General features: G+C 42.5%; 1 protein-coding gene across 4 annotated transcripts in view; it reads right to left on the reverse strand.

Moving 5' to 3' along the window:
* LOC124061601 (cGMP-inhibited 3',5'-cyclic phosphodiesterase A-like) overlaps window positions 1-25,247 on the reverse strand; it is a 112,409-nt gene that overhangs the window by 53,637 nt on the left and 33,525 nt on the right. The window contains exon 1 of one of the 4 annotated variants that reach the window (XR_006843779.1): window positions 12,493-14,232. The exons of 1 other annotated variant lie outside the window; for it this stretch is intronic. Coding sequence is in view for 2 of the 3 variants with exons in the window: in XM_046393612.1 (XP_046249568.1) it covers window positions 12,493-13,416 (924 nt within the window). In the remaining variant the exon portion in view is untranslated. Of the gene's footprint in view, window positions 1-12,492; window positions 14,233-25,247 lie in introns of those variants that run through there. 2 more of the 4 variants (XM_046393612.1, XM_046393611.1) reach the window with 2 other exon arrangements.

Consider the following 25,247-nt stretch of genomic DNA (forward strand, 5'->3'; position numbering starts at 1 on the left):
CACTGAACACCTTTAAGTTCATATGCCAAACAAAATACACTCAAAAACACTTAGAGGTATTACTAATCTCCAAATCCACAATTTGATTCACAATTCAATATAATTTTTTTATTTAAACTTTTTCCCCATCACTGAGGGCCCTGACAATGTTAGACTATTGAGATTTGATGTGTAAAGATAAATAAATAGCAAAAAAACATCAAAGTCTGTATTGACATTACAGTAGCAGTGGTTATTTACAATAAATACTGCTGATATGCACAAGTAAACTGTCATCTGTTTACCAGTACGCTGTGTCTTCTTTAAAAAGTGTTGTTTTGTTTTTTTGTTTGGACACTCCTGCTTTGTGATTCTGAAGCTGAAAGATCATTTTGATAGATTTCCAATCTGGAATCAAAAGTGTGTCACCTTTATTCACGAGCTCCGTTTTGGTCTCATCATTCTCCTAAGGGAAATAATCTGTCTCTCGAGTTGCTCCACTTCAGCAGCTCGTTGCTAACTGTCTCTGATCAGCTAGAGTACAATGTGCCTTCGAAGGCTTTCCTGCTGAAAGCAACTGCCTGCTGTGGGTGAAAACAACACGGTGAGAGAAAACAATAATAGTAAAGCAACACTATGAGCTGAAAAATGCTAAAACATTCCGTAAAGCTAAACTGAAGGGAACGGAAAAGCCAGGTGATAATTCTCAGTTTCGTAAGTACAAGGCCCTGTAAAATGAAGAAAATGGAAACGTAGCACAGAGAAAGCAGCACAGAAAGCTTTCGTTTGCATTTTGTAGTGCTGCAGTGGGAATCAGCCTGGAGCTGTGCGATCTACCCAGTGTCTTGGAACAAGCACTACATCAGGCACCTTTACAGTTTCAATAAAAGCCACAGAGAGATGAAGAGAGCCTATTGCACTGTAACACGTCTAACTAACTGACAGACCAGAAAGAAAGCCTTTATGTAACGTCTGAAAGAACCAGAGTGATGGCAGAGAGGAGGAGGAGGAGGAGGAGGAGGAGGAGGAGGAGATTGCCCCTGGCTGATAGGCAGGATGGAGCCCAGCATCATTTCTATTTCCCTACTTCCACCTTACATGCAAAGCAACAACTTAGCTGAAAGGCACACTGTGGACGCTGCTTCAAGTTCCTTTCTACTCGTCTCAGACCTGTTCAGAAAAAAACCCAACAGATATGACCTGTCACGCTGCGCCTCTTTTTGCAAGTGCTCAATGTGACGACCGCATCAGTTCAAGCCTGCGTGCACCCACAAGCCCAAATGAGAGTCGGCTAAAGTTACTGCGTTGTCGATTCTCTTTCTGTGGGTATTTTGATGGAAAATAAAGGCAGAATAGAAAGTATGTGTACAGCATAGGTGTGTGTATATGTGTGTAAGTGTGTGTGTGTGTGTGTGTGTGTGCGTGTGCAGACTCATCTGTGCAACATCTGCTCAACCAGCCCAAGGCTCCTCGCCTCTTGAGAAGTGGGTCACGTTTCCCAATGACGTCAAAAGTCCTTCTGCCTCTCCAGTTTGTGGAGCTTTGCCAAAACCACCACATGCCATTCCTCGTCCCTATAATGGAAACGCTTTCTCTCTAGCCTTGATGAATCACCTGCCAAACCCCTCGAAATTCTCAAATTTGGGCACTGAAGTGGGTCTGACCATGACATTTGGTTTATGGTGATAAAAAAAAAAGGTGAACACGCATTCTCACATTAGCTCAACGAGATCAATGAGAGAGAGATGAAATAAAGGTGCAGCATTACAGACAGACAATGTCAGCAGCAGCGCTATAATAAAAGAGTGAATCGGCAACGTGGTCTCAGTGCCGCTGTTGTGATCAAGGACCTGAGGCTCCTAAACTGCCCGGAGCCTGAAGACCTGACACTAAACTCTTTCCACTGTCAGTGGAAAGATGAGAGTTAAAATAAAAAAAAACAACAATGAAAAAACTCAAGAGACGAGGTGTCTGCTTGAGTAGGTATAGAGATTTCACTGAAGCAGTCCAGCCCTGCAGGAGACAACACACAGATCAGTGAGGGCATGAATGGAACAGCAACTAATGGAAAACATCATGGAGAGAGAAACCTGAGGCATCCCAAGCCACATATTCATTAAAATAAACGTCCGTGTCTGTTCTAACCTTAATCACATTGTTGTGAGCCCAGTTTTGATTTTCACATAGATGCATGCTTCTTACATGTGGCTATGTGTTATCTGGGTGGACGAAGGACCGAGGACGGCGATTCATTTGAAGTTTTCTGAAACAACGCCGTGCGTCTTATCAGCCAGGCTCACATGTCGTCATGGCACGTCTTTTCTCACTTCTTGTTTTCCAGGCAGAGACGTGACCTGAACCAGCATCCGTGGATCAGGGTTGGCGCGTGCTCCATAAAAGCAATTAGCTGGTGAGCTTGGGCAGAAAGGGGTGCTTGGAACCAAAAGCCCACTATCTGCACCACACAGGACCATACACTCACACACACACACACACACACACACAGACAGAACCTGCTGTTCAAAGCCATCAATTGTGACCAAGCATAAACGGATGTCACCTGCATAAGAGCAAGTCAGCTCTGACATCGTTTAGTGTCTCCAGGCAATGCAGAGCAACAAATCAATGAGACCTTGCATAGCCAGTCTGCTGCTGTGTGTGTGTGTGTGAATTGGCAGGTTGCTACGGTGTATAAAAAAAACATACTGAAGTGGTTCACTAATTTATCGTACTCCTCATGGGCAGAAATCCTGGGCAGGAAGGACAGGCTCCTGCCTTCGTCTCACCTTTTCCTTAACAACTGAGCAGAGACTCACACTTTGAAACTGAATAATACAGTGGCAGTTGAACCCTTGCAAGTGTGGGAATTTCTTGGGGGCGCTGAGGATGTCTTGTTCACACTATGTACCTAACTGACATGAGACAGTTTCATTCCGCTTTAAAAATTAAAAATTAAATATTCATTGCACTTAGCACATTAAAAAGAGGGGGAAAAGTTCCTGTACACTTTTTCTAGTGTCCCAAATTAATAACTGATAATGCACAAACCTCCACATACTTTATAGACACACACACACACACACACACACACACCTCTTTCTACAAGGAACAGTGCAAACAAACACATAAAAATAGAAAATATTGCAATCACAGAGGCAAAATGTTTGCTTTTTAATTTTTGACCTCTTTCCCCATTTATTGCCACTTCTTATTAATAAAAATAACTTATTTCCCTGAGTTGACCATTAGTGGTTTCTATTTGCAGAGAAAAGTGACCAAAGTGCTCCATAAATGGCACCACAAAGTTAAAATGAGCCTCATGACCAACATTTGGGCATTGCTATTTGTTCCTATACAGTATGTCCATAAAAATCATACAAACACTGTAAACTATTATGCAAATTCAGCACAGCACTGCAGCTTTACACTGCTCTTTTAATATCTGTCTAATTAAAAGTGACTGGACGAAAGCAGCCCTTAACCCAAACCCTAAGACTCTCGGCCCTGCGAGGAGTGAAATAACCTGACTGACAGACAGATGTACAGACAGAGGGTTTTTTTTCTCTCTCTCTCTCTCTAACATATTTAGAGAGTAAAACATAGCATTGAGCAGCGAACAGCAGAAGCCTTGTTGGCTGCAGGGACAGACAGGCTCATGGCGAGGCAGTGAGGCAGCGGGCTGGATGGACGGGGAGGGCTCAGCAGGCAGAAGTTACAATAACACATTTCCTAGTACCACGCTGTCGAGCTAGACAGACGTGCAGCCTGCTGACAGAGGGAAATATTGTACTTATTTTACTCCATTTAACTGGCAGCCAAGTTTTGCAGATTAAGACTTTATACAAAACATAAGATCAGTTTGTATGCACTGACAGTGTAAAAATTAGCTTCACTTTGACAAGATATGTAATTAAAAAGCTTCTGAAGTGTTTGAAAATCAGTAATAATAATCCTTTGTCATAATATATACAATAACTGGCAAGACAGCCTGCTGCATAACAAGTACTGTTTTTGTTTTTGATACTATAAATTCAATTTGCTGATAAAACTTCTGCACCTCTGCACATACATGAGTTTTACTTGTAATGGAGTAATTTTTTTAAATTTTTGTTATGATGTTGTTATGCTGCTTTACATCCAGGATCTGAACACTACTTCTACCACTGGCATTTTGGAAATAACCTACAACAGCGCTGTGGTGAAATCGAGAAGTTGTGATGTTTAGAGAAAAATGTATGCTGCATGAACAATTTGAATCAAACGAAACACATGCAATAGCTTGTAAAATTGCAGCCAGGCAGTGGATTAGCTTGTCATGCTCCTGAAATATAATCAATTAATAGCTGACCATGTTTGGATTTATTGGACGGCCCCAGTCAGAGGGGTTCAAAATGTTCCTGCTTGTTAAATGAATCATGGCAGCGGCAGCAGTGACTGTGGCCTGGTCTGTTTCTGGTGGAGACACAATGGCCAGACTGGACCGGAGGGATTAGCTGCACTTCCTCTCCGAACCCGGACACCAATCAAAGACCATGAGATCAATTTTTTGGGACACTGCTGTCCCAAATGTGCACATAAACACAGTCTGAGAAGGGGAAATTACCAGTTGTTCCTTCCATTTGTTTTTCACACATTCTACTGACTGCAGCTATTTACGTCTGGGCTGCAGCCCCTCTCCCCGCCCCTTTCCTCCCTTCTACCTCACTCTCACAAACATGCACATACACACACTGGAGCACACACTTCCCCGGGCGATGTGAGAGTATCTATTCATTCGGCAGAGGCCAGCTGCACACCTGGTGACAGCCCAGGATGGTGGTGTTGGCTCAGGTCAGGGTGTGCTGGGAGAGGAGGGCTGGGTGAATGAGCCCACAGGCCTGTCCTTCAGGGTCTGCTCAACCTGCACATTCCAGTTCATTTAGCGCAGGGGCAAGCACAGGAATGTCCCCTCATGTAAGGGATCAGTGTCTTAAAGGTGGGCTCCCGGTGTGATTGAAAAGGCCCTTCACTAGGATAAATAGAGATGAAAGCCAAACGTGTTGCGTTCAGTTCCCCAAAGTGATGCTGGACCGGATACGTACTGGCACCTATTAACCTGCCCATCCTTTAAAGAGCAAAAACATTGCTGCAGCATCACACACACACACACACACACATTTGTTCCGCAAATAAAGCCGGGAATGAAACTGCAGTCCTTTGAGGTATTTGTGAGTTTCTCTTTGATCAAATATTTCTGAATTTTTTTGTAGTTTTAGACTGCATTGTATTTAGGAAGACCTTTTGTATATTCATATTTCTCCAAGTAAATTGTCAAATTGGCATCTGCATCGTAGCTCTGCCTTGAATGTGTGCTTTTCAGAGGGGATAAATAGAGATGATGGCAGCTGAACCTGAACATGATGTGCTGCCATTCCAGATACGTAGCAGCACCTATTAATCTGCCTGGCCTTTAAAGAGCAAAAACTTTGCTTCAGTGCTGCATACGCTAGTGGTTGTTTCAAGTACAGAGCTGGAAATTGAATCTCAAATATTTTTCATTATGCCCCAAATCATGTCTATAACAATGCATTACAAACTGATTTGTTTGAATTTCCTGATTTAAATGAGAATTGTATCAAATTTAAACTGCATTTTATTTTAGCAAACCTTCTTGTCTGACTGCTCGTCAGTGGCACCAATGTGCAGCGACAAGGCTACAGCCCCACCAAAAAATAGATAATATTAGATTTTTGACATACAAAATCCTGTCTAATTCTCTCTATGTGAGGCCTGTCTGTTCAGTTCTCTCACTGATGTGGTCCAGTAGTCTGACATGTACCTTTTTAAGTTTACAGTGATTCAGTTGAGTTGAAAATGAATTGCACAGTACGTCCTCTGGTGCTGCACCTGGCAGCTTTGTTAGTCATATTAGCTACACTTCAGCCTGAAAAAGAATCCAGCTTCAAGAGCCTCCACAAAAAAAAAAAAAAAAAAAAAAAGTTTTACAACAAGGACAATCATCTGTTGAAGCTGGAAATAAAAGCAACTTCTACTAATATATTGAGACTAATATATTTGGGAATATTGTGTCATTACAAGTGCAGGTTTTTGTAGGGATTTCTGTAATCTTCATCTGTGTCACTTCCGCTGTTCTCACTTTAATCTTTCAGTCGGTTTTCAGTTGACTCTCATCTGTTTCTGCAGAACTGTTTGTAACGGGAATATTACACTGTGGAAGAACGTTCTTTATATTTCTCAAGTGCATGCACTAAAGTATGATATCAGACTATCGTAAGGTATCACAGGTATCACACTGGTCACAGTATTGAAAAAGTTCAAACAATGCCCAGCTCTATTCAAATACACACACCTAACGTATGTACACACGAAAGTGCATCCACTTCTTCACAAACACACACATACACTCTATCTTTGTCTCTCACAAACAAACATGCTCATGCACAAGCACACACCCCCACTTTCTGTAAGCTTAACCACATTTGTGCCAGGAACATTCTGTTCACCTCCATCACAGAAATAGTCGGTCTCTTATGGTAACACAGAAAACTTGAGTGACATAATTGCTTTAGTCTCGAACAGGCAGCAGAAGAAGAAAGTACAGCATGTGATCTACCCTTCAACACACACACACACATAAAAATCCATAACTTGCTACAGATTCTGCTATTCTATTCAAATGCGAGGCCGTTATTAGGATCCAGAGGTGTTAATATATGTGCTGTGTGTCAGGACCGGAGGCCTGCGCCTGTCTAGCAGTTCCAGCTGCGTTGGGTTGTGTCTGTGGTTTGAGGCCCTCCGTGTTTCTCTGAGCGAATTCAACCTCAGCCTGCAGCAGCTGGCAGCCATCAAGCTGCTGGCAACGCACACACACACACACACACACACACGCTCACTTACATGCACACACATGCTCACACAGACGTCCTTCCACAATTTCCATGGTAATCAGTAGGGAGCCAGATCGTGGTCCTGCCAGGGGTGGGGGGGAAGCGGGGTGCTCAGTTCAGTCCTGTACCTCTGGTTTGGTTGGCTCAGGTGATCAGAGACACAGGGCAAGAACCAGGATATGAGCTACTCTTGTTGCTGTAAATGAAGGTAATGAAAGAATTGGACACAGATGGGTGAGCCATGTAATGTAGAGTTTAAAGGATAATTCGGCTTCATTACAGCATCGTAGTTTGGGATATCTTTGCTATGTGCATGAACAATACTGTTCTCACCCACTTAAATGCTAACATCAAGGAACACGGCAACGTCCGCTAAAAAGAATTTAGGTGGGTCCAAGCCAGCAGTCAGATGTTCAGGTGTTAGCAGTTGATTAGCTCCCGTTAGCATAAAGACTGGAAGCAGGGAAAAACCGATAGCTTCTCTGATGTAAAATATATAAATAAATAGAGGGCCTTCCAGCCCATGTTATGCATTGTTACAGTGTTAAACCTGGGACAGAGCCAGGCTATATGTTACATCCTGTTTCAAGTATTCATGCTAAGCTAATCAGCTTTAGCTTCACATTTCCCGCAGAGACATGAAGGAGGCACTAAACCTCTCATCCAACTGTCTGCAACACAGCTGATAGCAATATTTCCCAAAATGTTGAGCCAGATATTTTTTTTTGAGAAGAGGACAAAGACTAATGGAAAACTGATCACCTAAACTGTTCATTGTGAAAATTAGTTAACAGACAACTTTTTGGTTTTGTTTGCAGTGAGGGATTATTACAAGCAGTTCAGGTCTGCTCACTTTTGATTTTAACCCTAAATGAAGTGGTTTAGATAATCTTAGTAAACCATGTGTTTGTTTACAACATCTATAATTGTCTGACTGCTAATTTCTTGCCCTGTCACACTCAGTTGCAGTGATATTATCATGTTACCAAATCTTAGCGTAAAATGTAATCACAACAGCTTGAAATGAATGACAAAACTATGAAAATAAGAGCCAGGTCAGCTGGGAGCCGGCCATGGCATCACTCTGTTCAGAGTCTGTTTGTTCGGTGAGACAAAAAAAAAAGAAAAGAAAAAGAAAAAGAAAATGAAGAAGCCCTTGTTTATGCCACCACAGACCAAAACCCAGTGTAATGAGGCTTCACGCTGGGTTGCCAACATGGCAGAGGTAACACATACAAATCTGCTTAAAGTTGCTGCACTGCATCAGTCAAATGCAAGACTCTTCCACCGTTTTGGGGGGGGGGGGGGGTAAGAGTAAGCCTGCTGTTTTGCCTGGCTACTAAACAAAACCTCGAATGACCTACTTTCATTCCTACCCCAATTCCTCCACCCCTTGCCTCCTCACACATGCACAGTGCAGCTAATACACTGGGACTGAATGGAGTTTGAAAGTGTGAAGCGGATTGCCCAATCACGAGACACACATTGCCATGATGATATGAGCTTCCTTTCCAAATGGGGGGGGGGGGGACTTTCATTGAGAGTGTCTCTAATTCAGAGCCCGGTCCAGTCAAAGAAAAAAAAAAAAGCAAGAAAACATCATATCCCACGAGGCTATGTGTTTAGAATACAAACAAGCTGTTTGGGATGAGAGTGCACAGTGGCCCAGTGGTAAATCACTGCCCTACAGGCTATCAACAACCTCCTCCATCCAAAACACAATTCAATTACGGACGGTGCAGCAAAAATAGAGTAACAGGAAACATTTACAACAGCTACAGTAATTATGTTTGGATCCCATTCCACAGGAAGTCATTACCATAGATTTAAAAAAAATATCTTTATCATCCAAGTTAAGAAAGAATTTCCTCCTCTGGTTGGGATAATATTTGTGTTGGTGTCAGTGAGAGGTTAGACAGCAGAGCGCTGTAAGGAGGGGTGGAGCTACTGACAGGAAAGGGAGTGGCCTCCAACGCCTCGTAAAGAGAAACATCTAAAAAGCAGAAGCGTCTTGCTCCACTTTCCAGGCATATCAGCCCTGCTCAAAATCTGCAGCCCAGGTAGGTTTAGTTGAACAAATTCAATGAGCGTTGGCAATATGGCAGACTGCTTTCCTGTGCTCGAGAGGAGAGAAAGTTCCACGACAGTGCTGATGTCTGCAGCAGGATAGCCTTGGACTCAAATTTCCTCACAAGCTGTGAAAAGCGATCCACACCACAAGTCCACACCTCTTCCTCCAGTTCAATATCCCCAGCTGAAATACAGAAGACCGGCCTGTCATTTTGTATTAAGCCAAGAAGACGTGCTATCCCGTGGCGGCCCCCCTAACCCCTATCAGATCCGCTGATAATGACTTTCTTTTATAATGCTGATGATGGGAAGGACGACCCCAACGTAGTGAAATGCACCTACTTAGTGAGCTGATACAAAAAAAGAGGGAAGATGGCTGTGTATTAAGTCTATAGTTGTGCGGACTGAAACATTGCCTGAGGAAGGCTTTGGCAGGGTGGTGGAAGGCAACATGGCAGCTTTAAGACTTGTGAGGAAGAAGAGACAGAGGGATTCCTCTTTGCTTTATTTATTTTCTGAATAAACAGTTTTTACACAGTGACTATCAATCTGAAGAAACTTTATATAAGACTCTATGGTCTGGGAGAAACTTCCTGAGAAAAACAAAGTTAAGTATCAACTGTAATCCCTCGTTCAACCTCGCACCATTCTTCAAACACTTCAGACGCACAGCGCTAATGCAAACATCATCTTGTCAACAAAGTGCAGATCTTCTCCTTGTCATGGTGCTCTTGCTGCTTCTTTAAAACATCATAACTCTGTTGAACACAGCAAAAGGGCAGAACTGCTAAAACATCACTCAGCTTCTTCAGGTCATCTAACGAGAGAAGGGGTACCTGGAAAATTACAGCCACGTTGTCGCCATGCAGTTTAGCCTATATTTTCTCCTCCAGGCAGAGTCAGTTAGACACTTTATGCTCTCTGGCATCTCTGCTGTTTCCGTCACCATGTGGTGCTTGCATTGTGGCCCCCAAATGTGCGCCTGACCTCCCTTAGGGAGGCCAGAGCCCCGTGTGAGCGAGGTGATGACTAGTGTAGGTCAGCATGGGCTTGTTTACACATTACAGACCACACAGACAAGACACGGTTAAGACAGCATATGTACACCATGTGTGTCTCAATTACAGCCCTGGCCATGACTGGTCAACTGCTTAGCACCGCCGCCAGAGATGAGAGCCAGAATGGGAGAACAGTCAAATTACAGAAAGTCTTCACTGTCACATCCTATCTAGACAGTCTGAGCATTGTTGTCTTTATGTCCCACAACAAAAACACGTACCGGAGATCACCTCTCTGCAGAGGGCTCCAGTCTGACTGAGCTGAGGTGACAGAGGAGATTCAGGGATGTTGTAAAAGTGAGCATCTTTGCAGGTTACTGCACGCTGTGTTTGCCTGGTAGTTCCATCCCACTCAGCTTTTATGGGAACACTGCTGCTGCTGCTGCAAAAAAACAATCTAAAGGAGACAAAAACGAAGCAACCACGCAAACCAAGCACGGCATGTTAAATTAATCGCTGCAGTTGTAACAATGAAAGCTGTTTACGACTAATGTCTTGATTTTTTGGGCTGCTTTAAATGTTCTCTAAGTGCCTCCATCTTGAATCCCTTAAAGTGATGGAATCTGAATCCAAACGTAATGGTATCCATACTCTTTTGTTTTTCATGTATTTGTTGTCTTTGAAATCGTACACTGCCGGGACCGAATGGAAGTGAGTTTATTACAGCTTGGTGGTTTGATGCCTTTGTTCACTGTTGCCATAATGAAAATGCTACTGTGTGAAAATGAAAAAAAAAGTGGCTTTGCTTTATTTTCACCTACATATGGTTTCCGTCTTGCTTTTATAATGTACAAAATATGAGATTGCAGATATAAGGAATAAGCAACAATGCATGCATGTATCAATGCAACAACAACACCAAAAAAGGCCAGAAAGCAAACGATGTACATCAGATGTATTTTCTTTGCCTGTGTAGTTAAATATTCAGACTGCAAAAGTACATTCCTCTTTCTATCATGTGCAGCATTCCTCTTTAAAAAAGACTATAAAATAATCTCCCATCTGTGCACATGCTTATCACCAAACAGTCAGTGTAAACTATATCGCCAGCCATTTTCCAGCTCATCACTCATCATTCAGAAACAAAGATACATCTCTACTCCATTACTGCAGCAGTCCAACCACTGCTTGTCAAATTAATAATGATGCTCAAATAAGCTTCAGCTGAGACATCAAACTTAAATCAGAACAAAGTGCAAACTGTAAAATATCTAATAAGAGTCTTTTCATATCTGAGTTCTGTATATGTAGGGGTGTGTGTGTGTGTGTGTGAGAGAGAGAGAGAGACCGCAAAGAAAAACAAACAAGCACACTACAACGCTAACTAGCCCTAAGAGCTGAGGGCATCTTTCAAGTGGCCGAGCCGACAGTGCAGCCTCTCATCTCCCAACCTAACAGCACTCACAGGTCACAACGGGAGCTTTGATCACCCCTGAAGTCTGTTTCCCATTCACATGCTCAGCATGCTCATTGATTTTCCATAAGGAGGGCTGAGGAGCTGATATGAGTCTGCATGAATGACACCCCCCACCCCCCACAGCACGTGTACCTATCAGAGGGGGTTTAAAAGCCAGAGCTGCCACATTCCTGGGGTTTAAGGACAGCAAGCCCTGATAAGTGATGAGGAGCTAGTGGTATTAAAGTGGAGAGCAGAAGCTAAACATACATTTGTCAGTTCTGAGGTAGTGGTTCAGAGATCATCTGAGGAAATGTCTGACATAAATAATTAGAGATCAGATGAATCACTATCATTGTATCCTCAGCTTCCCTTTTTCGTCGACACTTGTCACAACAACTGTTTTTAAAACAGCATCCCTCTGGCAAACAAAGTACCAACTTTGGCGCTAAAGTCATTAACTGTACTTGTTACATCGGTATGAATTAGTCCATCACCTTGGGCTGACAGGTGCAATGTTTTATGTTTTGTTTTTTTAAATGTGGAAAAGTATGGCTTAATAGATTCTAAAAAATCGATTCTAATGAGGCATAATTTAACTGTAAAGGTCAAGCACAAAACATGTATTTTTAAAATAATTCTATGTTTTAATATTCCATATTCTACCCTGGCTGCAAGTGGCTCCACGAGGAATATGACAAGATATGAGTCCAAAGATGATCAAAGCAAGAAGAACTAATCAAATATCAAAGAATACCCAAACAAACTGTAACATCCACAGTGCAAACAGGATCACAACCTGCAAATGCACAATAATAATAATAATAATCATGATAATAGTAATGGTCATGTTACTGTTGTTGTGTGTCACACTGCACATGATTTTAAACTCTATAATCCTCAACATTATATGCATTTCTAAACAGTCACAATAATAACAAAAACAACACTGAATATTCTAATCAGTGTCACAAAAGGCCAACACTCCTTATTTTGTTGCCATTTCACTGCTGTCCTCCCCTCGTCTGAAAAACAAAACCCGTCACAGGAAGAAGAAAACAAGCCAGAAATATAAAAGTTGAATGGGACTCAAACTTCTTACCTGATCCCTCTGGATGCATGGCAGAGAGGTCCGCCGATGTGACTTACTGTTGGACTGACTGTGTGCCATGTCTGAGGCTATCGCAGAACTGGACCTCCTGCGCCTTTTAAATACAGGGATCTCTTCCCTGGCTCCAGTCACGGGGGTGCAGCCCTCCTTGTGTCTCCCTTGGTTGGGAAGGAGCTTGTCAGCATACCTCGCCAGCAGGATGCCCAGAACTCCGACCAGGTACGCTACGTACGGTCTCCAAGTGGCCCGTACTTTGTGCAGCGAGAAGAGCGAGATAGTCCTGACTATGCTGATGAAAAGGATCACAGATATGCCCTGATTCAGCCGTGCTACCATGAGTGCGCCGGTGGCCACGCAGATGAGCACGACCACGGCTGCTGTCGTGAATGAAAAGAGCTGCTCATCTGTCCCGTCCAGGAGAGACCACGCCGCTGCTTCACCCAGGTGGCACAAGGTTAGAAGGGACAGGGCGGTCTGGATTAGAACCCCGCAGCGGATCAAGTAGACACCGACCCAAAAGAAGGCACATACGAGGGTGAACAATGGCGAAACCACACTCCAGCAAGTTTGCAACAGCTCCGCCGCGCAGCCTGAACCGAAGTGAAGGGGAGACGATGAATGCGAGAGTCTGTTTTCAGCGCTGCTGCTGCTGCTGCTGGCTTCTGCTCTCCAGTCTACACATTTGACCAACAGAGCGAGAAAAACCGAAAGCGACCCCGCACACACCGCACTCCGGAGTCTCTGGGAAGTCCATATTTTTGAGAACATTAGCCTCACCCACGACTCGTAATCTCGGTCACGGCACAGTGGGATGACACATGTTTTCACATAACCATTGCGATCCGGTGCGCTGAAGCTTTTTTCATAAGTGCTGCTTGGCGCACCGGTGCTGTCAGATTCTGCAGGCATCGCCATCACTCATGGCAGATATGAAGTATGAGGAAGTCTATAATGCATCTATACCAGTGTGGTCATGGGACAGGGCATGAGTTAATGACAAAACAAACATCGTTTATTATACGCATAATGAAAAAGTACAGCGAATACGCACCGATGCGTCTCCATTTACGCATGGAGATGTGCTGCCACTGAACTAATTCTCTTTGTTTTTCCAGGTGCGGGTAGGGAAACTGCTGCCCACAACAGCATGAAAGGAGTCTGAATGGCAGAGCAACTCTGATGCTATACAGATCTAGGGCACTGCTTCTCTGCACACATGCGTCCTGCTTTCCCCTCCTTTGTTGAGCGCCGTCTCTTTTGACTTCTGTTGTCCTTCCCTTCGCTCTGAGGCTCCACGGCCCGGTTCGCGCAGCGGTCTTCGCAAAACATCAATCCCGTTCCGTGAACATTCAGCGATAAAACGCGCTCTCTGTGTCCATTGTTTGGCCACTTCCCGGTCTCTCCTGAAATAGCCGAAGCTGTCCTGTTACTTTCGAGGATAAATGCTGCTGAGGAATTTAAGATGTTTGAGTGAGTGTCCGTCAGGTTATTGCTCGGCGTTCTGAGGGGCAAATCCGGAGTGTTTGTCACCAGCTCTCCAACCAGCCGCGAGTCCCAGCTCATTCACACCCCCGAGTTCAGACTCCACAAAGGGAACAAGACATTGCAGCTGCAGTGAAACCCCCAAATCGTTCCTCAGCCAGCAGGCGTTGTCCTCATTAGATCTGACTTAAGATTTTTTTGTCTCTTCAGTAATTTGTTGAAAACCATATTATTGTTATTATTATGTATAATATATATATTCTTACGGTTTATTTTATTTAAACTGCAGGAAAACCTGTTTTTGTATAAAATGGAGTTGACCTATATTTTCTTAGTGAGCTCCTCTCTGAATGGAATAAATACGGTGTATTAAGGAGCAATTATTTCAGGACACATCTCAGTGGCCAATGGGTGCACTTTCATTTGCAGTTTTATCCTATGCAAAAACGAACCTGAGGTTGACATGATTTCATTTTTAACTGACTCCACAGAGAAACGGAAGCCCTGCATGCAAACTGCTTGGCAGTGAAATTCCCAGAACAGTCCCATGGTTGCTCTCCAGCTTGACTCCTCATGTCCCCATTCCACCAGGTCACTGAAATATTCATCATACTCTAAGTGTCACTGATGAGATGTTGCATCACAGGTTTCTATCAGTGTTTCAGCATGCAGATCCTCCCATGTGCATAAGCACTTGTGTTCACAGTTCACGTGTGTCCCCTCAGATGTCCATGTAATGCTCTCATGGGATCGCACCCCCTGGCATATATAGACATTTACAGCCCAGCAAGCGCATGTAATCTTTACCATTGCTGATGCACACACAAAGAAACTGATGTACATACTGTGCGTGTCTCTTCCTCCTCCTGTAACTCTTCTTTTACTCTCTCCTTCACTCACACACACACACACACACACACATACACACACACACAGTTTAATGCTGTGTATTTAAAACTGAAGCGTTTTAACATCTGGTCTTTCTCACACGGCATCTAAATGAAGACAATGTTCTAATAGATGATGCTCTGTCATGCGACAGTCTTGTTTTTTGCCGCCCCGCGTGCTTCATTAATTCATGGAAATCCAGCAGCCTTCAAAACAGAGAAGCAGCATATTTAGCAGGACTGTGGTGCTGATGTTTTTCAAATCTTAAGCTTTTTACCCCCTTCAATCCTCTCGCTACCTGTGTTCATTCCCTCAGAATGAGACAGGTCAGCATGACTCTTTCTATCCATTGGTGTAGACAGAGTCCTGTGAATCCCTTGTCAGTTGTGATTAGTGGGAAGCACAGGAGGAGAAGAAGCGCTAACAGGGAGAGATAGGAGCAGGAGGAGGCCAGGTCCTGTCCATCACCCTCTCAGCACATGCTCACTGAGTGCCAGACAGCCCTTTCAATGCAGTGCATCACATGCACATGCACAATGCAGGACAACTGCCGGCTTCAAGTGTGAGCTGATTCACATCAGTTTTTTCTCCACCTGATCAGAGCTCACGGTAGCTTTTCTTTGAAAGAGTTGATTACTTCGGTGGACTCGTTTCTATGGTGAGAGATAGGAACACAAACATTCTGTGTTTACAAACTAAAGATAAGAGCAAGACAAAAGAGAGAGGACTTGAAGTCAGAAAACAGGGACATACAGTATAAGCATTCATTTTACGCTCATTGTTGGTCTTTTTTTTTATGTCCATCATATCCATCAGGGCAAAAGATTGTCCTAAACAGCTATATCTGTGTGTCGTAAAGTGCTGGAAAATTATTCCGGATGTGGAATATCTGGAACATAAAATGTGAAAGCTAACAGCTATGCTCGTTTATCTGTTTACCGTCAATGGTCAGGGAGAACGAAACTTATCATAACCTGCATGTTTCCCCAATGAAAAGCATCAATTTCTGCTTCAGATGAGACAGACACGAATCACTACGGTCCGACTACAACCAGCATATCAGGAAAACATCATTCTGAAATTTTCTTTCAGTCATCTCTACAAACGTGTCTAGAGGCCAGTCTGAATTACCCGTAAGAATCTGAACGACTGAGGGAATGCACACGTAACTGCCTTACCCTATTTGGCAATGTCACGGTCCATTGTAAAAGAGGAATCCTTTTATGAGGAGCAATTCATCAGACATCTGGTTTGGATGTTGTATGGGGGGGCGTCATCTGATGTGACCTCACTGAGACCCACGCTGGCCTCTGGTGCTGCGGCTGACACATCTGATGTATACTCAGGAAGTGTGAATGTCAAAGGCTGGTTTCCAACAGAGTTGTTTACCACTACACCACTTCACCCTGCAGCCCCTATATGTTCTCCTCCTATCCTTTATGATAATAAACGCACGCCATACCTCACAGCTGATTTACACCTGCATTCAGCTTTCAATAATTATAATTATAATGACACATCAAGAGCAAACGTCTTTTTGATCACACCTCAGCAGAAACTGTCCTGCGAAACAAAAAAGCAACTTGAGTTATCAAATGTTAGGTCATCTTTACCTTTTATGAGTCATTCTATACATTATGCATAAAATACAGCATGATTTAAAGTTGAAACAACGAGTGGAAAGGGCAAGAAGGGAAAAAAGAAGCGCATGAGGCTGAATGGAGTGATGGAAACAAGTTTACATTGTGTTTGGCACTTGTTTGCAGAGCGAGATCCATCACAGCATGTTTACCAGCCCTCATGGGCAAAGCTCGGCTCATGGCCAAGTTTCCACTGAGGAGCCATGGACACCCATTTATACACACAGACAGACACACACACAGACAGACAAATGCCACCACCATTACATACATATATACATACATAGAAATCCATGTGCACACATTTCATAACGGTCATTCACTCTGTCGTGGGTGTACACACAGTTGATGCTCACTGCACAGAGACCTTCTGGACTACAAAGGAATTGACAAGCTTCTTTCCTCTTTAGAAACATGGATCTGACCCAACATCATTACCCAAACTGTAATTAGCCAGTGCTATCTTGTATTACACAATCAGGGCAAAAACGGAGCAGGAACCTAGAGCATAGCCAACTGCAATGTGTATGAGTCTGGGGTAATGATTTCAACATCTGCCAAACTGTTCCAATCAATATTCTAATTAAAATCCTGTACAATCCAGGGATTCATTGGCACAAACTAGCCAATGGATTTAGATGTTTAGATATAATTTTGTGAATCCTATATCTACTGACTCAGTGCTCAAGCCAAAGATGATGACACAAAGTCAGTACTTTACTGTCCATACTATCACTGGAAACTTCTCATAACACAGAAATATGTGATCTTGTCAAACATGTAATGGCTGCAGCTTTGCTTTTACTTTTCTCACAATATAGCAAACTGAATACAAGTGACATCACTTTGGGCTTTGGGAAATTGTATTAGGTAAGTTTTCTAATTTTTGAATCAACCGAGAAAATCACCACACTTCACCACAGTCTGCTGTTGAAGAGGAAAAACTCTGTCTGCCACATTCCTTCTGTGTTTGTTGCTAGATAAACCTGCTGACTGTCAGGACATGGCACACTGTAACATATCATATACAAAAGAAGGGTTATAATATGTCAACCCAAAATACAGTACGCATGCAGACGGATTTTTTTGAAAACTGATGCCAGTAAAAATAAGTTGGAACACAGGCTGTCAATACCTGCTTTGGTTTTGATATCGTGTTTCTTCTTCTTGATTCTTACTCATTTTATGTTAATGTCTACTTAAATACTCCTGGTAGCTCTAGATTTGTTTGGCAACAAGCAAACTGTAAGAACTTTGGCAAACCTCGACTAAACAAATCGATACAATGTGCAGAAAACTGCTTCAGACAAATCTTTGTCATATTGATAGCAGTCAGTATGATTTAAGTCAAACTGGCTGCACATCAGTCTAATCATAACACACGCTAAAGTACATGCAACTAAATGCGTTTACTCAGGTACTATACATGAGTACAGTTTTGAGTATTTTAAGTTTATTTGAGAGTTTCCGTTTCTCGCTACTTTAGGCTTATAGGCCAATACGTTGTAGAGAGAAACATTGGATTACATCTACATTTGTGTGACAGCTCATACTGTACATACTAATATTTAACATAAAAACACATAAGTATTTAAATCTTATGCACTTTTATAAATGTAACTACCCAACAGTGCAAAATAGGTAAATTAGCTCCATCTTAACAAACCACAACGCTCACAGAGGTGCAGGACTTACTTAATCGTACAGTAGTACTTTTACAGTAATGGATCTGAATACACGTTTAACACACAATTATACATATGTTTTTGGACAAACTCATAAACTGGCATGTTATGGTAAAAATGGTTTTGTGAGTCTTCGTCGTGCACATACAGACAGAACGTGCACACACTAGGGCTCAGTTTCTGGAGAGACCGATGGGGAAGAATACTGGGATTAAATTAGAAGTTGGGTACTTAATTCACTGGTGTGGGTGGGAGTACTGCAGGCAGAGAAAGAGAGAAAGTTGAAACACTGCCTCAGATGAATAATGCAATTCCAAGGTTTGAGTGGGAAAGGAGCCACACATTTTATTGCATATATATTCTGAGGGGTTGCATGTATGAGTTTTGAATATTTCAGATCAAAGTTTTCAAAGTTGCTCTGCCACCGCAGCTCGCTCAGACCATGTGGCAGTTAGTTGGCGTGGGACGTGCTGCTTGTCTTAGACACTAGATATCTGCTTGAGCCTGGGATTTATGCTAACCCAGGGAAACCTGCAGGAACTTCTATTATATATCTCTGTCTCTCTTGCTCTGTGGAGTACAGATTTACTTCCTAAGCCTTCTCAAATAATGCAAAATAAAACTGTAGATCATGTCTTGACACACCAGGCAGCCCAGTGTAATTGGTCTGTGTTTGTTCAAGACATGCCAGGAAAAACACCGGCCGTCCACCTTGTATAAGAGTTGTCCAGCACACAAAAGTCAGCTTTCATATGGGCATCTGGGCCAGGCGAGAAAAGCCAAGGGAGCTGACTGTTCACTTTTATTTTTTCGACGTCAGTTTACATGTTTTCCTAAAAATGAGGAATGCTGTTGGAAGCTCAGGCCCAGAAACAGATCCTTAGCCTCTATTCACTTGTCAGGGAAACAGGGGGTCATGGGTAAAGTGTTTCACGGCAACTTTCCAGTCGGCAAAAAGGATGAGGGTAATGGACAACCTTTTCCAAAAGCGTAATCACAAACAACAATCAAACAGATTTGTATTGACTGCAACATACGTCGACCTTGTTCTGTATGTTGAAACAACTAATTGCAGAAAACAACCCTGAAAAAGAATCGCCGCTGCCGAGATGGTTGCATGGCAAAATCCCATGACACTCTCGGTTATGAAACTCTTCATGAGCCAGCTGGATGAGGTCAAAAATGCACAACCTGTCAAGTTAAAGACATGTTTTTTTCAGGCTGTCATTTTGGAGGCCAACGTTTTCACTCTGTAGGAACAAAGTGCGATTGATAAGACTGTCTGCGACCCCTTGAGCACACAAATGTAAAATTTGAATTTGAATTAAATACTGAATTTTTTTTGCAGTTTATACTTAGCAAATATGACCCTTCTTGATGCTTTGTTATAACACCTCAGTTCCTCCTAATCCACTGGGGTTGGACAGACAATGGGGACTCATGTCTCATCTTAAGAACAACAAAGAAACACAATAAAAGAGCTACAGGTTGGTTTTGTTCAGTGAAGATGAAGAAAAATTTTAACAAAAAATCTTACAACTGTCTGACCAATATTGTTGAAGCGGTTATAATAATGAATATTTCTGCATTAACGATGGATCACATGAGTTTTCTGCTTTGGCTCACTGTATCTGCTTTCATAAGTGAAAAAAAAACCCAACTCACTGTACACTTCCTGTCCTCCTGCCCAGCTCTAAATGTCAGACAGAGAAAGTTAACGACTATCTGGTGAACACAGCAGCTAAAGGGCCAGATATTTCCTTTAGGGATCAAAACAGAGGTAAACGGGTTACTATTGGTGGGCGGATACAAAGATGAATCCAAATGACAATTGATAACGTCGCTCTCTATCAATGAGAAAAGAGTTGCCTTTTTTTTTTTTTTTTAACAAATTCTGAATTTGGGTAAAAGAGAGCACTGGTATCGGTAATGTGTATCGGCCTTGAGCTTCAGAGCATCAGAACGAGTGTCAGAAAGTCAGATTCCAACCTGTATGTAATAATTTAGTGACACTGCAGGCTGGCAGAACTTTTTATTCTCCTGGGGTGTAAATATGCTATTGGAGAATGTGTCTGGCTGGTTAGGGAGGACTTCATACACAGAGGAATCTGAAGTACATGCTATTGGTCTTTCAAATGCCAGACGCAAACAATCATCAAGGATGAAAAGCTATGGAACAATTTAGGGTACTACTCAGAATCAGCCAACAGCTGTGGGCTTTCAGTGAAGCATGCAAGTCAACTTTCCTCTCCTGAGGCCAAATCCTACAAACTTCTGCAGACCTTCATAAAAGTCAGTTTTTCTGAATCACTGGTCAGGTGATTTACTGTAAAACAGTGTTTAGCTTTGTGATGACAAGGAGAGAAAGAAATTTCAGCTTGATGTTGGCTGACCTATGGAGCGTTGATACTTAAAAAAAAAAAAAAAAAAAAGCCCACAGATGAAGACGGCAGACAGGCAAACTGGCACCTAAACAGAGGGAGAGACGGAGAGAATCAGGACACCACAGAAGACTTCCTGTCCCCCCAAGAAGCAGCGGCAGCAGACTCGGCCTCATCCCGCTTCTGTCCAACAAGCTTGCATCTCACAAGGCTGGTCTTCATCTCTAGATTTTGACAGCCCCCCAGCCTGTTTCTGTTTTTTTGGAACTTTTATTTGGGACAGAGGCTTTTAAGCTGCCATGTATCCCTCGCTGTTTGTACCGTTTATCCTGGTTGCCATCACAGAGCATGGCGCCGACACACGTCAGGCCGTTCTTAAACCAGAGAAGAGAAGGAGGAAGGAAGCGATCCATAAAGTGTGTGGTCCCTCAAGAGGAAGCAGGCAGATTGAGGCCTCCATTTACAAACTCTCACTCTCCACTCGTGTTCCCTCTTTTATCAGTAAGATTTTATGAGAAACACAGACACGGCTGATACACTAAACAGAGACTTTTAAGGCAACGTTTTTGCCCCTTAAATTAAGAATATAAAGCACCTCCACCCCTTCGCTTTCCTCTCTTCATCAACAGAGGAGGAGGGACTTAAAATCCCCCATTAAGAACAGTGCGTAGACGGCAACAGACTTTAAAAAGCCGTATTTAGTCTTTCAGTGGCTGTTTGACGTCATTTAATGGAGGAAAGGCTGTCTTAAGTAAACTGACAAAAATGAGAAACCTCTCTAACAGCTTACAGTTGTCATCTGGTTAAGCCTGAACATTGTAAACATCAGGGGAAAATCATACACGATCTCTGCTGCTCAAGAGCCTCTGCTGAGTACAGTATCTGTTATATGTTAAGGTTAACATAGCAGAATTTTAACAAAGGAATGAAGTTCTATTTACTCCATAACACCTTATAGCCTCAGAAACCCAAGTAGATATATAACCGATAAGTAAAAGTCTGACACCAGCAGTAAAAAAAATCAGGTTTGCAAATCCAGATGTGGTCCAGAACCGGACTGAACGAGCAGAAGAGACTGGGCTTATACCTCACAATGCTTGTGAATCACCTGCAGGTTGAGCATTACTAGTACCTAAACACACAAGGTGCTGCCAAACTTATGCCGGAGACAACGCAAGCACTTCTTATCCTCTCCATGTTTCCCTACATTTGTTCTCTTCACACTCGTGTCGAGTCAGTACTTAACCCCCAAATATGTTTAGCAGACTGCCATGGAAATCGACACAAATATAATGCCGTAATTTAGCAGCAGCTTAGCCAGAGCATTTGACTGGATTAATCTAGATACGCAGATCTTTGTTGGTCATAAGGATTTCTTGACTGACGTTGTTTAAACAGATATTCAGAGGGGGCAGATGTTAACTGTCCACAAAACCATAGATTTCATTGCTACATCTTAATACAGTTACGTCTTAATTTTTCTTGAAACAAAGCTGTAATACTTGTCTCCCCCTGTTACTGGATGATAAGCTTCATCTGACTCCTCTGTTGTTTAGAGCAAAAGAGATTTGGCACAGTCTACAGAAGGCATGTGTGCCCTGGGATACACAGAACATTACCCCGTGTCAGCAGTGTTTATAAGAGCACAGTGTAATCACACACCAACGGATCCCTGTTACCCTTTAAAGGCAAAGCCAGCTAAGATATGTGTTTTTGTTGAAATAATGACTGAGAATGAGGGGTACACGTGTTGAGTCGTGGTCTGAGTTGCCTCTAGCTAGGGCTGGGTGTTGTTTAAATTTCATCCATTCTGAATCTGATTCACGCATTTCAGTTCGGGTTCTTAACGATTTCCAGTTTTGATTCCAAAGTAGTATAAATAAACGAATAAATAAAAATAGGTAATTAAATCAAAAACAAGTCAAATTTTTAGATAATAAAAATATCTGAGCGTTCACTTTGACTTTTGTTTGATTAAAAATAAGTCAATGCGAAAAATCCTGCAAAACAAAACAAAAAAAATGCTGCAAGCTACGCAAACAAACTGTACTAAAAGAAGACTAACAAAGCAGTGATGTGCAGTAAGAACGTTTTCTAGTGGCTTCACGGATGCAGATCGGAAATGTTCTCTCCATTTGTCAGACAACTAGCTTGTTATTCCGCAGTTACAACCGTCAGTCACGGCGCAAACTCAACAAACACATATTTAATGATTAGCCACAGCTGTTTTAAACAAACAGTAACTGCTATTAGTCTCTATTTCAGGGAGACTGATGTCAAACTAACCATGTTTTCTTACCTTTGTCGTTGACATACAGTTGGACACACTTAGAACAGGAGACTACAAGAGATCAAATGCTACACATTTGTTTAGATCAATGCTATGCCTTACATGTTTGGCCAACATGTAACATGACAAGCTTAATTGGCTTTGCACATGCATTGCGCTTGCTGTTTTTCTTTTATAAAGAGAAACCATACTTAGGAGCATCTACAGTGGTCCATCTCACACTGTCATCACATCATCATGCTCGCATTGAAGCTAAACGACACCATGTTGCACTGATGCATGACACAGACGGGTCCAGGTGAAGCGCATTTTGGATTTGGTTCTGATTTGGAACTGAGTTTTGCTTCCCAACCCCACCGCCCTATAAAATTATTAGCATTTGATGTAAAATATCTTGAACCAGGCTACAACGCTAAATAAATAAGTAAATAAATAAAATCTTCCCAAAACATTAAAAGATGTTACATTACAGCCAGTATTTTCTTTGAATCTATGGGTATAATGTGAGACAAGGAGCAAAAATGGTGTCTTCATTCAACTACAGGAGGCCTGATGAATAAATCAGCAAGTTTAAAGTCAAGGTCAAGTCAAGAATTTGTTTTCATGCTGACAAAACATTTTGACTTTCAAGTCCTGTGACACAACCAACCCATGACTATTTCTTTTTTTCTCTTACAGAAAATTGTAATGAGTACTACACTGAGTATGGACATGAGTGGGATTTCTCAGAAGATATGGTGCTGAAACATTTCTCTGGCTCTGCATTATGCACAAGTTACTCACGCCTCACTGGGAACGTTCAATAATTAAAGTGCTAAAATGGCATATGTTTAAAAATTTAAACACCCCCTTTTGCCAGACTTGTGCACTCTACTGTTCCTTTCACTATCCCACCAGTTTGATGTTCATGGGGCATGTGCCATATAGCAACTTAAAGGGGATACAAATAACACAGCTGTAACACAAAGCAACCAAAAAGAGATAAAACCAAAAAAGGCCAAGATAAAGAAATAGAAACTCTGACACATTTCGTTTTTAAATTTCTATTTCATTAATATTTGACACAATTATAATAATGATTTCTTCATTGGAATTGTGTTAGCGACAAGATCATTTTTATCTGACCTTGCCACGATACACTAGTTTTCACATTATTAGTACATGGATGGATTTAAGAATTCGGTTGAGCTGTTAACAGAAATCAAATCAAACAAAAACGGCTTCCTGTTCAAAAAAATAAACCAAACTGATAAATTCACTGGAAAGACTGAATAAAACATCCACAGGAGAGGCAATGGGAGCTGTTGAAGTGTATCCTATCCCTGTGGTATCAGATTAAGGGTTTAATGACTTCCAAAGACCGAGGTCATTTCCTGCCTGCACTGGTGCTCAGGCCTCTGTGTGTTAGACTTGGACTTTCCCTGCAGCACTCTACTCTGCTTGGCCTCAGCTGGACTGTTCCCTGGGGACAGGGCCTCCACGCTGTACGAGTGGTAAAAGCTTGGAGCTCTCAGGAAGACCAAACCATCAGCCTCTGATCTAATCTGTGCTGGGCAAGAAAACCCTGCACATTTTGCTATTACTCTGGTGCACGAGAAAAGTGTTGCTTCCCCCACACATACAGTCTGACGTTGGCCTCGGTGACCTAATGAGCCCACAAACTAACTCGCCAATCAGGAACCTAAAAATTAAATCTGTTAAGGGAACATATGCCCATGGATAGATGTATGAGCATGCAAACATGAGTGTGCATGACAAACCAAGTCTGCAGCTGTATCTGCATGTGTATGAGAGCATTTTAGATTTGTTTGTACGTGCAGCTGAGGGCACACGCACATCATGTTTGGCTGATACAGCAGGCACACCATCTGGGAAGAACATACTCTGACGCTTTTATCCAAAGAGAATAACAATAAGTGCATTCAACCATGTGGATACAAGCAAACAATTGAAAGAATCACGCAAGTACATCAAACTTCATCAAATATGCTGAATTGCTTCAAGTGCCATATTTAGAACAATAAGAGAATCAGACATGGAGAAACAAGTTAGGTTTTGGACCTGAGTTTTGATGTCAGTGGGGAGTTTGTTCTACCAACGTGGAGCCAGGACAGCAAACAGTCAGGATTTTGTTTAACGCTAGCTGGGTCCCCCCTCGTAGTGAGGGAGCAGGAAATCGATTGGCAGCAGCAGGGAGTCGCGGAAGGGCCGGGCTTTACGGTTTGACAAAGTCCTGGGTGTAGGACTGCCTCAAGCAATTCACAGTATAGCAGACAGGGTACAAGGAGAAGCGGTGTAGCGTTGGAGAAGCTGGGTATGTAGGTTGAAGACCATCTGGGCTGCTGCATCACGGCACGTGCAAGCACAAGCGAGCTGCAGC

The sequence above is a fragment of the Scatophagus argus genome, chromosome 7, assembly GCF_020382885.2.
Source record: "Scatophagus argus isolate fScaArg1 chromosome 7, fScaArg1.pri, whole genome shotgun sequence".
Classification (NCBI taxonomy): domain Eukaryota; kingdom Metazoa; phylum Chordata; class Actinopteri; family Scatophagidae; genus Scatophagus; species Scatophagus argus.